The sequence below is a fragment of the Argopecten irradians genome, chromosome 16, assembly GCF_041381155.1.
Source record: "Argopecten irradians isolate NY chromosome 16, Ai_NY, whole genome shotgun sequence".
Taxonomy (NCBI): Eukaryota; Metazoa; Mollusca; class Bivalvia; order Pectinida; family Pectinidae; genus Argopecten; species Argopecten irradians.
Window position 1 is genome coordinate 18070451 of NC_091149.1, and position 14655 is coordinate 18085105.

General features: G+C 35.9%; 1 protein-coding gene across 1 annotated transcript; it reads left to right on the forward strand.

Annotated features, from left to right (window-relative positions):
• Positions 1-1890: 1890 nt before the first annotated feature.
• Positions 1891-13971, forward strand: LOC138309980 (cytochrome P450 3A24-like). The gene is made up of 14 exons (XM_069251130.1): positions 1891-2091; positions 2486-2582; positions 3610-3662; positions 4835-4931; positions 5776-5892; positions 6381-6469; positions 6987-7138; positions 7689-7813; positions 8553-8637; positions 8843-9000; positions 9360-9448; positions 10770-10907; positions 11113-11269; positions 12355-13971. The coding sequence occupies exons 1-14, from the start codon at positions 2015-2017 to the stop codon at positions 12439-12441; spliced, it is 1521 nt and encodes a 506-aa protein (XP_069107231.1). The 5' UTR covers positions 1891-2014; the 3' UTR covers positions 12442-13971.
• Positions 13972-14655: the final 684 nt, after the last annotated feature.

Below are 14655 nucleotides of genomic sequence, written 5' to 3' on the forward strand. Positions count from 1 at the left end.
CCGGATACTTTTCAAAAAGTACTGAAAGTACCGACCGGCCACCATCTCCTTGGGTTTTGAAATATGAAGTTTGTTACAGCTATTTTTCAGAGGGTGGTGAAGGAATCTTTCTCAAGTGTCATAGGCGGTTTTAAAAGCAGAGGAAAGATCCCTCTTTCCATCGCCAGACAGATAATTCTTTGGTGGGCGCTAAGATCCCTCTAGGATCTTTTGTTAGTCCGTGTGATTACTCTTTATGTCATTATGTTTTCGTAGCCCAGCTACTGAGGTAGGGCGTAAGAATTGTAACTATTGCCCTGATCGTATAACCTAACTTTGACACTGTCTCACTTTTGGCCTTCTGAGCGCTCGCCCCTATGAGGTAGACACTGGGTCCTGTCCCCTAGCCGAGACACACCAGTCTGTAAAAATGGTAGTTTCTGCTCTTGCTTAGCGCTCTGCATTAATGGTTTGTTTGTTTGTTTGATTAATTAACGTCCCATTAAAGGCATAAGGACGGCCTCCCATGTATGCGCTGTGTAGTATGTATGAATTGGAGTGGGACGACTGGTTCACCTGTTGTTAGTATAATGTGAGCGGGTGGTGTGTGTGTGCTTGATGTCTTCGGCGACATGTTTCACTGATATAGCAATAGCACTATAAAAAGGCCAAGTAAAATAAGATGAAGATAGTGTAGTCTTCCAAATCTTCCACAGACCCCAGAAATGGGACACGACCTTGGCTGTTAATAGGACGTTAATTAGGCTAATCAAACAAGCAAGTGTAGCTCTTTGGGGTAAGAATCCATCCTCGATACCCCAGGGGTTCCGATCACTTACGATCTCTACACCGCTGTAGTATCGAGGATGGTAAGAGTCTTGAGATCCAAATAGCTACCAGATACGGACGGGGTTGCGCCTCAGGGAGTGAACGGCAGCTAAGGGATTTTCTCGCAACACGCACCTTGTCCCCTGTACGACATCTAGCCGAAATCTACACGTCGTGCTAAAATTTGACCGGAGTTTATCAGTATACATATATCTACATCGCTATAAGGATGATTCAGTATTCCGTATCATGACTACACATTTAAATCATCTGCTAAAGTACACAACACATAACACATATGTCCTTACATAAGTGTCATAGGGCCTCGTAGATCGACCAAGTTATATAAATATGAAACTCAGCGGCATGGATATATACATTTTGATATAAATATTCATATTGGTGGTTTACAGGTCCCTGTGCAAATTCGGCGATCGTCGATTTAGTGTTCTACTTAATGTCCCCAATTATTCCGAGTGTACATTTATTAAAGATGCTCCACCGCTGACAAATGGTATTTTTTTCACCATCAAATACAGGAGCAGGCGATTTAGTATTTTTCTTTAGTTACAAAAATTACTTACTTTACACCATTACCACCATTGAAAAAGTTCGAGCTTCTTATTTTATTTCAAGTTAGAAATATGAAAAATAATTAATTGCATCCCGAAAAAATTCTGTGGCACTGTATCCTATATGGAATGAAGTACTGATTGCGCATGCATCAAAGGCGAAAGAAATTATTTCCATATCATTTTTTGTCTTAATTAGGCATATACATACACGATTCAACACCAATAATTGTTCAAATGATGAATATTATTTATGCTCTGTCGGCAGTGGAGCATCTTTAATGAATGCAGTCAGTCTATGTCACGTGAGCGTTTAATCCTAACAACGCTGCTAGTTCTGCACGGGGATCATTTTTTATCTTTATAATACTTTGATTGTTAATGTTGAAGCATTATTACTTCGTGAATAAATTTATTCATACACTCATTCAGTCATTCGGGGACACGAATTTATGACCATACCAAAACGCACCACGTCACGACGCATTTACCTGTACATATATATGTACCGTTCTAACGACTGCTTGTTACATCGGTATAACCACGGAAAAAGAAGCACGCAGTGTATGCTTTCTATCTCGATGCCACAAATGATGGGTAGCTCATTCTCTGTTTTGTGAGCTAGATTGTGGACCATGGATGATACCGTCCCCCTTGGAGGGTGGGGCACCACTATTGCCCTGGGGTGCGGTGTTCTATCACTCATATACATGTAAGTACCCGCACTTTAGCTATAGAGGTCTAATCTGTTTGTTGTAAATGTAGGGTTGACTACAATGCGGATTTTTGCAAGGCTTTAGAGGGACGGACCGGAGTAGAGGTCAATACACTAGCGAGTGGCAGGCAATATATGATAACACATGATAAAAAGAACAGCGAGATCACGAAAATTATTTACTGATTAATTGTTTACTATTTAAAGCTCGGTCAAGGCCACTGGGACTACCTTTAAAATCGTATCCATAAACGAAAATCCTTTATAATATGCACGTACAGTTTTCATTTAACGTGGAGACCGATCGCATTGAAATATCCAATACATTGTTTTTACTCGCCATGTATTGAGAAAATAAAGAAATTAATTATTATGTCTTTAAATATGTTAGATACAGCAGCTGGTCCATACGCCGATTAAGGAAAGATGGAATTTCTGGACCTCGGGGACTTCCTGTGTTGGGATCCATTCCGTATGTAGTCCGAAATGTAGGTATTTCATTTCAACACATTTTATTGACAAGATGTTTAGTCAAAACGATTGAATAACGGGCAGAGCCTATATGATCATTTCTACCGGTTCGTGTAATATCGTGCCATGTACAGACATACCTCGGTACCTCGAAATCGACAGAACCTTGGTAACACTTCGAGTTACTACGGGTTCAGTTTAATCAAATTTATCTATCATCTTTAGATCAAATTTTCAGTAAGTACCATCAATTTGAAAACCTCGAATAACACATAGTCTTCAAGTTATGGATTTTCGACTTAACGAGGTTAATTTTCATATGTATTTAGAAATGTGAGAATTAATGTATAACCGTTTTTAGGATCCTGTCCTACGGCAGACAGTTAAACCACGGCCATTCGAATGGACGTGATCGTGTATTAAGTATTTTGTTGAAGTTTATTTGTATATTGTGATTTTTTTAGGCGATAACACCAAACTAAAGTTCCTCGAAAAACACAGCCGTCAAGTTATGAGTTCGTCTGATTAACGAGGTTATTTTAATTCCATAGTACGGTGTACCTGTATTTCAAAATGTGAGAATAACTATCGGTGCATTCTGCCGTGATGCTAATTCAACTGTGTAACAATTAATTCCCACAAAAACATTTTAACACAGACGTGAGAATAAGTGTCAGTTTTCATATAATCATTCTTAAAAGTGTTTGGGTCCAACTTCGCTAGCCAAGGGTATTAGTCCGATTCTCGTTCTAGCAGGAAGAGAATTGGCTTAATACCCTTGGCTAGCGAAGTTGGTTCAGGTCTAGATTGAAGATAAGAGAAATCACTTGGCTGCTAATAGGACGTTAATAAATAAACCAAAGTAAACCAAACTAAAGAGAAAAACAGGTTAATGGGTGATTCGCCGTTATCTCAGCTTTAATAATTAATATTCTGTCAATGGCTGTGCATTTACTTACTTAATCACCTAATCGTAACATGGTCACTCTAGCCGAACATGCTATCAGTCGATAACGTTAATTTAATGACGTATAAATATTGCAGGGCATCATGGAATCCGAAGAGGGATGGATAAAACAATACGGAGATGTTTTTGGGTGAGTGAAAATGAATTTTGTAATTGATGTGATTCAGAATAACTCCATTTGAATTCTCGCAAACGTAACAAACGTTGTTGTTTATGTTTTTTGTCAATTGGAAGTCCATAACATAAACAGCATATTAAACTAGCGGTCACCATAATTTATTTTTGATGGGTCCTTTTCATATATATTGCCAAAATCTAAAACATGTAGGTTCGACGTTGTATAAGTTCGACAAGTGTTGTAACCTGCTGCCCCTATTGCGTGATCGTGAAAGGCGACTAAATTTAGGATCTTATCTTTTCTCTTCTTCCTAATTGACTTATTCTTCCTAACGTCTCCCTTGGCACCGCCTCAGTTTTGGACTTTGGTTGAGCGCCCCTGTGAGAAAAGCTCTGGGTTCTGTCCCCTGGCCCAGACACACCAAAGTCTATACTTCTATACTTCTCCTGCCTAGCGCTCAGCATAAATGGAGTGGGACGACTGGTTCGTCCGTTGTCAGTATAACGTGACCGGGTGGGGTGTGTTGATTGGTGTCTTCGGCAGCATACTTCAGTGATATAGCACTTTAAAAAGGGCAACAGTTCCACTATACAAGAAGACACAACACGAATATACCGCAGTCTCCCAAAACACGCACCTCGCGCAACATACACGCAACACACCGCATACATGGGAGGCCGTCCTTACATGACCATATAGCTGTTAATAGGACGTTAATTAATCAAACAAACAAACAAACAAATTACATACTATGACGTTAATTAATCAAACAAACAAAGCGAACCATGATTTGGTACTAGATCATTTTTATTTAAAGAATTCTTAAATTCACAGAATGTTGATGAAATTGGGACCTAATTCCATCAACTTTAACTTTACGAATTCTTTAAATTAACATTTTCTAATACTAAATCATTTCATTACGATTGGTTTCTTTTTACAGACTGATGTAACGGTTTCCAATGATAATGGAACTATACCCAGAAATGTTATGAACGCTTTCAGAATTAATCACTCATGAAGATCATTATTTAGAAATGATTTGCACGTTATTTGCTTCACAAAGTCAAAATATTCTTTAAAAATAGAAAACAAAAGATATGAAGGAATGACACTACATTATATAGATATGTATTTTAATCGCATTGATTAAAGATTACGGTTAGTTTATTATTCATGTTCAGCTGGGCAAGCGGTCAACAACTGAACCTGATTGTCAAGGACCCAGCATTGCTAAAGGAGGTTTTGATCAAAGACTTCGCTCACTTCACCAATAGGGGAGTAAGTAATTATCCTTTCCATTCGTTGTTTATGTAGTAAGTAATTATTATCATCCCTCCCATTGGTTGTTTATATAGTAAGTAAATGTTATCATCATTCCAATTGGTTGTTTATGCTTTGGTCACAGTCTTTTGCGATTAGGCTTAGTACTCCTGGCATGGTTTTTAGTCATTTTGTCCTGGTTTCCGGCCGGACACCAGACATGGCCGGTCGCAGCCGGTGGCCGAGGCTTTTAGGCATAATTGGCATATAATCGGAGAGGTGCCTGAAGAGTTTATACTCGAAGTTAAAATCTCTCCGGTGTCCCGTAAATTTTCATAACCGGTAACATATCATTCACCCATCGTTTAATATCGACCGATATGCGGTCTGGAATCGAGCGGCAATCACACCGCCCGACATTCGTCCGGGCCTGGTACAACTATCGTTCGTTGTCCGTAAGACACTCGAGTGATATTCGTACGATGTCCGGTGAATAGGCCGGTTATCGCTCGGACATCATGTGATGATTGACTGATTAACATTATATGTTCGGTCGATATTCACTGCCTCATCGGTCCCCAAAAATCTTTCGAAACAGACGACATACGATTACCGCACGGTCTCATTTTTATGAAAATGATGTGTGACAAATTTTTGACCGATGTTATCCGATGTCGGAAACATGGGAAAACCACCGCTGTACTCCCGATTACCCCGGACAGCGGCCGATCATTGTGACCAAAGCATTAATCAAACATTTTCGTTTTCTATTGTATATTAAGTATTTGCTATCATCCTTCCCAATGGTGTTAAAAAAACCACGTGTATTTTTATATATTGTTCATGAAAACGTATTTTGTAGTTTATTATTGGTGGACACCCCATTATGACTAAACACGTGTTTGCGGCAGAAGGGAAAGCGTGGAAACGCATCCGCGCCATCTTATCGCCAACGTTTAGTACAGGGAAAATGAAACTAGTAAGTTTCTTGTTTTGATTCCATTCAGTTCATGAAAGTGTTCACCATTTGCATTTTCTTTAGTGTTTGAATAGCAAATTAAGAAGCAATAAATAACGTTTCTGCTTATCTTCTTTGTGGGTAGGTATGATTATGACGTAAATACTTTGTGTGCACAAATTACACAAAATACTGTAAACGCGATGCAAGTAAATTTACCAAGTAGTTTGTATCAGCGAGTTAACATCTACATCTTCGATATTGATTAGAAATTCCATTAAAAATTCAAATCCACGAATGTTTATCTTAGCAAACTTGTTTGAAATGGAAATCGCGAAATTTAGTAGCCGCGAGACAAAATTGATTTACAGTATGATATGACATGACGTAACAATTAATACTTACCCAGATAATTGTGTAATATGCAAAAATCATTATCATGATCACAAACTTTATGACATAATGGAGAGTGATGACGCGCAATAATTTGCCGTCCTGTTTTCCCCCAGATGAATGAAGATATCAACCGCTGCTCCAAAACCCTGGCAGGAAATCTGATGGAGGCAGCCAAGACTGATAAAGTCATCAACCCAAAAGAGTAATAACAAACACAGAATATGTCATTAACCTGCTAGTAGATACTGTTGTCAACTCCGGATTGTACATGTTCACATATTAAAACAGAACCTTAATTTTGTTTCACATGGATCTGTCGACTTTCTAATCGATATACTCTCATATGTTACTGTCAAATTGAAATTCAGTCTAAAGAAAAGTTGAATCAATTAAAGTTCATAACACAAAGCGTCATTATCAGCATAGCTGTATAAATCATCGAAAATATAGTTGAAACTTTGACTTGCTTACTTGAATCATTTTCGTCCATCATCTGGAAATAATCATTCCGCTGATCAGGCATAATTAAGACTGATATTCTTCCAATGTGATTTTTCGTATTGTTCAAATCTATTCCACACTACCCTACCATTGTTTCCTGGCTTATTCGACTTCACTCTTTCACCCCTTAAATTCCACATTGGACTAATCTAGTCTTTGATTTAGAAGAGTCTTAATGTGTCTTTGGGATGGATGTGTTTGTAATGATGGCGTTTCAGGTATTTCGGAGCTTTCACCATGGACGTTATCGCCGCTACTGCCTTTAGCCTCGACATCGATTCACAGACAAACGAGGACGACCCATTTGTGAGGAATGCCAAAAGACTCTTTGTTCCCAGGAGAAGTTTCTTATATACATTTTCACTCAGCAGTAAGTTTGCTCATAGAAAGGGATGTACATGTGTTGTCAAAATTTCCATTATGCTTAAAAATCACTCAATAAATGGAAACAAATGATATTGCCTTTTGTAAGATCGCTTCTGATTGGATGACACAACGGCGTAATGGTTTCATAGAAAAAGAGTACACAATATTTTTTCTTTATCCATTCCACAAGCGTTTTGGAAAAGCCATTTCATTTTTCTGCTTGGTCTTGTTTTTATGTAGATTTTAAATCTGGCGGATAAAAATGAGGTTATCGAACTATATTGTGCTAACATGAGAATAAGTAAATGAATATTTATCTAGTATGCTAGAATAAGTCATATTTTATTATGCGTCCGTCGGCATGTATTCAAAAAGTGAACTGAATGTTAAGAAGATTCATAATAATCGATAATGTGCAAAACTCATTATATATTAATATGATCTAGTGTTGTGTTGTGTGTAACGTCAGTATGACTTATCTGATGTAATCAAATCTAGCTCTGTTGTTGTCATTAAGGCTTTTACTTATAATTTTGTTAACCTTCGTCTCGAAGCTCTGTTCCCGCCATTGAAGCATTTGTTTAGTTGGTTACAAATGGGATTTTTCTCTGGGGAAGTTGTGGAGTTTTTCATCCGGACTGTCAAGAGGATGTTGCAAGACCGACGTCAGAATCCAATTGTATGTATATTTTTAGGTGTATCAGACTTTTCAATGTACTTTAGAATCTTTTTATTCAAATAGAAAAGAGACGAATGATTTTGCCGTTCTCTGACTCACTTATCACAATTTAGACACACCTTTTCCATACAATTAATAGTATAGACTTCCAAATGATATTCCAGCATAAATTTAGAGACGTCAGGGGAGAACAGATAGGAATTGATATTTTAAATGTTTAATGACAATTACTGTAAAGATACATACCCCGGTATTTTCGTGAGTGCTGAATTTCAAGACTAAATTGCAAACAAACCTGGGGCGTTATTGTCGCGATATTTTAAAAACCTTTCAGACTTTTGGCTACCCATTTCATTTATTATATGCATTTATGGTCCCGATGTCAGCGTGATATGAAGGTTTATTTACCCGAAGGTGTAATATTTCCCGTGGGCTTGATAAACCTTAATATCACACTGCCATAGGAGACATAAAGTGTTTAGTAAACCGAAAATTTGCGATTTGCTACGTTACTAGGAGTAATTTTCGCGAACAAGCGACGATTATTTACTCGTATATATTTCCACGTTTACAATAAACAAAGAGAGAAGGATTATATTTCGTCAATTTTATTATTTCAGACCTAATGATTTTAAACCAAATGATAAATTTGTATCATCACTTCCGATGCCAACGACATCTATTCATATATATATATATTAATTACTCTATGTGTTGTTGGTTTCCTTTTGTTTTTAAGACGAGAAAAGACTTCCTACAGCTAATGATCAACGCTGAACTGGAAAATACCACAGAAAACAGTGATCTAATATCTATGAATAAAAGTAAGAAAGAATACTTTGTGAACATTGTCATTCACATATGAGTTGACTCCTTTCCGCTTCGTTTCAATCCGTTAGTGTCGTTAGTGTCAATATACGTATACGAGTTAACACAGCTGCATTACATTCAAACGCACGGTTTTAATTCTTGATAACAAAATGAAAACTTTAATTTTGCAATTATATCTTAAACTATTTTATTTTCCAGCACTCTCCACGGATGAAATAATCGCATCGTCAGTTTTATTTTTTATTGCTGGGTACGAAACTACGGCTTCGTTGTTGCAGTTCTCTGGTTATGAACTTGCAGTAAATCCGGAAATACAAGAACGCATGTTCAAGGAAATACAAGACACCCTAGGGGATGTAAGTCTTTCTCGGAAAATTCTCTCATTTTAAGAATAAACTGCACCTCTCTTTAATAATTGTCTCCGAATTTCCTCAAAAATGACAACTCGTCTGCAATCAATCAAACTATCCGTGACCTTGCAATACCAGTATTCTGGTCATTACTTGTTTCAACATTTGAACGGGTGCGCGTGCGATGGCAGGCAGGGAAATTGTTAAATACCGACTAGGGATAGGACAGATCTATCCGGATTTACGTGAATTACTATTTCGTTGTAATATATAAAAAATACATTTGTAAAATAACGGTATTGAAGTTTCTGGATTTAGTATAACTAATACTTACTAGTAGTAGAATTTTTTTTATCTTCTAACAGGCGGAGCCAGTATACGAAAACATCCGTCAGCTGACTTATATGGAACAGGTGTTTTACGAAGTTCTCCGGAAGTATCCGCCATTAAACAGGTGATTTGATTTATTAAAAGAATCCTCTAAAAATATCAGCGGCTTTTTAGCCACTGAAAGCTGATTGCACTCATAGGATTAGCAGAACACAGTCCAATAAGAGTTTTGTTATTTTTGTTTTACAAATATCAATTGATGCAGCTTTCACAAACAATTGCATGTGAAGATTAAGAATTATCATATTCTTCTTCTTGTGTGTTTTTTTATTATTCCTTTTGAACAGTTTAAGAAATGGTCGCATGTAGGGATGAAGGATAAAACTGGTACTTTCTATTATATCAAACCAATAATAAATACAAAACGATTACATAAAGTTAAAATTACCGTATTTTCCGGAGTATAAGCCGCACCTTTTCCCCCTAGAACGAATATACGTACCCGGCCTACTATACCTTTCGGCCGGGTACGAATTGGTCCCTATGTGTCCTAGTGGAGCAGTGCCTCGGGAAATCACTCGGGCACAATTTTCTATACTTTTTATAGGTTTCCAATTATTTTGTGCGTATACAAGCATTTATATATTATTTTTGTCGAAAACAAACATAACTACCATTCTTAATATCTATCGTACCGCTCACAAAACGTCAAATTTATACTTTGTAGACTTGCTGTAGAAATTCACTGCGGAAAGGTCTTCATATGTGTATATGAAAAACAAAATGTCTCGCTGAGAATTTGATATTTTATATGGTTCAGTTTTATTGCCTAGTAGGTAACCGATATAAAACAAGTAAGATAAAAATGCATGCAAACGTATAAATAATGGTTTGCATAACCATTACTTTGCTCCATTAGCAGTAATAGGCACAAATTGTAGCTCTAAAGACGACAACATTTTTTGTCTAAAAGTCTTTTGAGCTACAATATTGCAGCTACTTTTCCCCCTATAATTCAAATCGGGAGTGCGACTTATCATCCAGTGCGGTTTATATGTGAACAAATCTAAAATCAGGCGACAGTTTGAACAAAAACATGTCGTGATTCACATGTGAAAATCGTAGGTATTTCTCGCCGGTTTAGCATATTCTTGCATGAAAATAATATCGGGGGGAAAGTTTTACAAAGAAAGTATATGGATTTGATATATAATACAGGTGACCATAATTACGTAATTGATTGTGGTAATTGATTATACTGTAAGTTACTTTATCTATTAAGTACCAAGCAAAGTTCACAACATATACATGAACAACTCTGGAAACGTACAAAATTAAACATGATTTCGAACCATCTAATTTTAATAAATAAGAATTATTGAAGAATCTTTGATAATTATTTTTGTTCAAAAATGATTTCTTTAAAAACCTGTGATATATTACAGATTAACGAGAGAAGCATCCGAAGACCGAGTCATTAACGGAATTACCATACGGAAAGGAGTTCGTGTCGTCATCCCTATCTACAGAATACACCATGACCCCAAATTTTACCCGGAACCGGAAGTATTCAATCCGGAAAGGTATCTGATCAACAATCAGAAAAAAAATGTTTTATTTTGTATAATCAGCTTTAATAGGTGACGATAAAAATGAAAACAGAATATATATATACTGATTTTCTATTAAATTTGCACATTGTGACCGTTTTCATGAGACAACATTACAAAACTTTTAGATGATGTTCTTTTCGAAAGGCTACGTTTATATTTTGAATTGTATCGTCAGGTTTGCCGACAGAGCTGCCCAAAACAGTGTTACTTTCCTCTCATTCGGGTTTGGACCCCGGATCTGTTTGGGACTGCGACTTGCCATGATGGAGGCCAAAATTGCCATGGTTCACATACTGAGGAGTGTTAAGTTTGTCACGTGTGCGGATACTCAGGTAACCTCTGTTTAATGACGTCACTTCCTTTTTAATGATGACATGCAATATTGATATCGTAAAATGCTTCACCATTCAAACGCATTTGTAATATCGTTGTAAACCCTACTTGGTAGATTAAAGATATTCCGATAGGTGTAAGTCCTGTCGTGAATTGATGTAGAGTTATCATACATGTAGTAATACCATATATCACGGCGCGTCACACCCACCATGTCCGTATCAGGCTGGGATATTTATAAGTAGTCTGTATTTGCATATTACAGAGTTATCTGCCCTTGCGGGTAGGTATAGATTGTGACGTCATGAGTTTACGAGTGTTACTCATGTGTTTACGAGTGTAACTTTATACTTTTTTCGGAGAAAACGACGTGAATTGCGCTCACAAAATAATGACGTAACAATCGATACCTACCCGCAAGTAAGCTAACTCTGTAATAGACTACAAATATTGATACGTTTGTCGATATTGATGTTCGTATTAATCAAAACAGACATTCTTTATTTTCTCTATTTTCTCTGTATAAGAGATCAATCAACACATGTGTTACATTTTAGTTTGCATACATATATCTTTACATAATAAACAGAGATGTCAAGGGTCATCTCTTTCAGTAGTCCATGAATATTCTTAGACATATTCACCAATAGAGTTTCCCATTCATACTTGATTGATTTTTGTTCATTACTCCATCCATCATAAACTGTAGTAAAAACATGACGTAATTCGGCTTACTATGTCTGCCTCGATTTCACAGATAAAATATACATTATTGGTCTGATCATTGACACGTATTTATATATCTTTACAGATAAAATGTACATTATTGGTCTGATCATTGACACGTATTTATATATCTTTATAGATAAAATGTATACATTATTGGTCTGATCAATTGACATGTATTTATATATCTTTATAGATAAAATGTACATAATTGGTCTGATCATTGACACGTATTTATATATCTTTATAGATAAAATGTACATTATTGGTCTGATCATTGACATGTATTTATATATCTTTATAGATAAAATGTACGTTATTGGTCTGATCATTGACATGTATTTATATATCTTTACAGATCCCACTACAGCTCCGTAACCGGCCTGGACTTACTCAGCCGATGCAAGCTATTGCTCTGAAGTTGGAGTCTCGAAATTCCTGCTGACATTTTTTTTTATAACAGTGATCAGGAACTTAGGTAAACGAATGTCAAAGGTTACGCAATCGGACGAATGTCAAAGGTTACGCAATCTTCGGACCTTTCCGACAAGCACGAAAAAAGCGTTTAATACTTAACTGTCCGAGGAGTTCCGATTGAGGTATCCAAAGACATGAGTTCCAGAATTCGTATCAACTGGCATTATTTTAACCATCGAAACAGTGGTTTATTTAAACAGTATCAGCTCTATCTGGAATCGCAACATCTCTGAGAAATTTCCGACACTTATCGTGTTATAATTACGAAGATTATCGGAATTTTTCTGAAATATTACTCTAGATGTCTATTCAACTACATCATGTGAATACAAACAAAGCTTAATCGAGAAATATGGAACTTGATTTTAATAAAGATTTTATATATTGCAAAGTATAAAGGGACCGATTTTTATTCATGCATATTAGTAATTCGTACTGTATAATTATAACCTTGTCTTCCAGCAAACCAAACTATTTTTATACAGAAAATTAAATAGAAAATACCGGGTCAGTGTCTTAAAATGTAAGCTGTGTTTTGCCGAGGGTTAAGAATGAAAACATTGGCGAGCCACTTTGTCTTTCTGTCCTGATCCAAAATACAGCTTTTATTTTTAAGACACTCACTTTGTAATCATTTATCCTGCAGCATTAAAAAAGAACCATGATTTTTTTTTATATTTAGCAGTGTTACATTTATTAACATATTCGTATTCACAATTTTCAACAAACATGTCCGATTTTCAAATATTAGATCAACCAATAGAAGGTCGATAGAATCGGCGCACGTGCTAAAATACAGCAAAAAATATATGTGGTAGGTGTATTCCGACAATGCAAATGCTTATGGCAGGATAAAGATTTTTATTATGTTATGATATTACCTTAACAAGTAACACACTAAATACAATGTTTCCATGGGGTATCTGAAACAAAGGCTGCTGAATTTGTTGTTTTTATTATTATTGTATGTTGAATATTGTGTTTGTACATAAATATTCTTGTATATTGGTGCATTCCTATGCATATTAGTGATGCTTGTATGATATACAATAATATTATTAGAAAAACGAGTAAATTTACATTGAGTTGGTGATAAGCAAAGCTGGGTTATTTTTGCTTTAGACGATCATCTTTTATGCATTATTTTTTATTCATAGGAATTTGGGTGAATATCATTTATTTTCAGAGGTGGAAGGCTATTTACCCAGAGTACCACTGAGCTTTATCTGGACCATTTGGTATTAACAATTTCCATGTATAAGGTTGTGTTCGTCAGTTATAGTTGCTATATTTGATTTAAACACATGTTATTATATATACAACGATTCAACATGGAAATGGAACAAATAAGTTGTACAAACATGATTTTTATTTACCTTATATAATGTTATATAAGAATGGAACAATAAATTGTACAAACTTGATTTATTATTCATTAAACATTCAGTAAATACTCAATTCTTCCTAGCATTGTCACAAATAAAAATCAAATAATGTATATTTATTGTCTTTGTTATTTATATACCAAATAGCCGGTCCGGTTTAAATTTTGAGAACTCAGACAAAACATTTAGCAATTTGGCCTTCAGCAGACATAGATATCTATCCTTTACCGGAAGTCTGCATATCTCTGTCACGATAATAAGAAATTGGTTCCCAAATTTTGAATGCAAGTTCGGTGATCAAAAGCTTGGCAATAATTGTTTAAAGCACTCTGAATATCGCCTTGATTAAAATCTTACCACTGCATATCATTTTACTTACATCCGCATATTAGTTTACTTTTTGTTTGCGAACCACTTTAATAAACATCACGCCTATTTTAAAGCAATTTCACAACTTATGTAAAACAATTATGGTTTACTAACGTATCTTTATGATATTCTGAGAAGATCTTATGAAGACTAGTTACATAGTTTCCCTACAAACACGACAATTAGCAAATGTCTGTTCATCAGTAACATTCTTGTCGGAAGATCGGTTTTTCGTCTCTTTGACTTGATTATATGACGTAAAATAAATCACAGATTAGTGTAACATCTTAGGAGGACATTTGCAAAAGATCAATGCATTTAATAGCCTAATAGTTTATAAAGCACTGAAATAGGTATAATCTTCATGGTTAGTTATCTTTTCCTCTCATCCGCAACGCATCGCACATTTACAACTGCACATCGTCTTA

What these genes read in the sequence shown, in the direction of transcription:
- LOC138309980 (XM_069251130.1), top strand. Translation starts at nt 2,015, where the DNA reads ATGGATGATACCGTCCCCCTTGGAGGGTGGGGCACCACTATTGCCCTG. An exon ending in GTACAGGGAAAATGAAACTA is followed by an intron (nt 5,893 to 6,380) that starts GTAAGTTTCTTG and finishes GTTTTCCCCCAG; the next exon opens with ATGAATGAAGATATCAACCG. An exon ending in AAAGTCATCAACCCAAAAGA is followed by an intron (nt 6,470 to 6,986) that starts GTAATAACAAAC and finishes ATGGCGTTTCAG; the next exon opens with GTATTTCGGAGCTTTCACCA.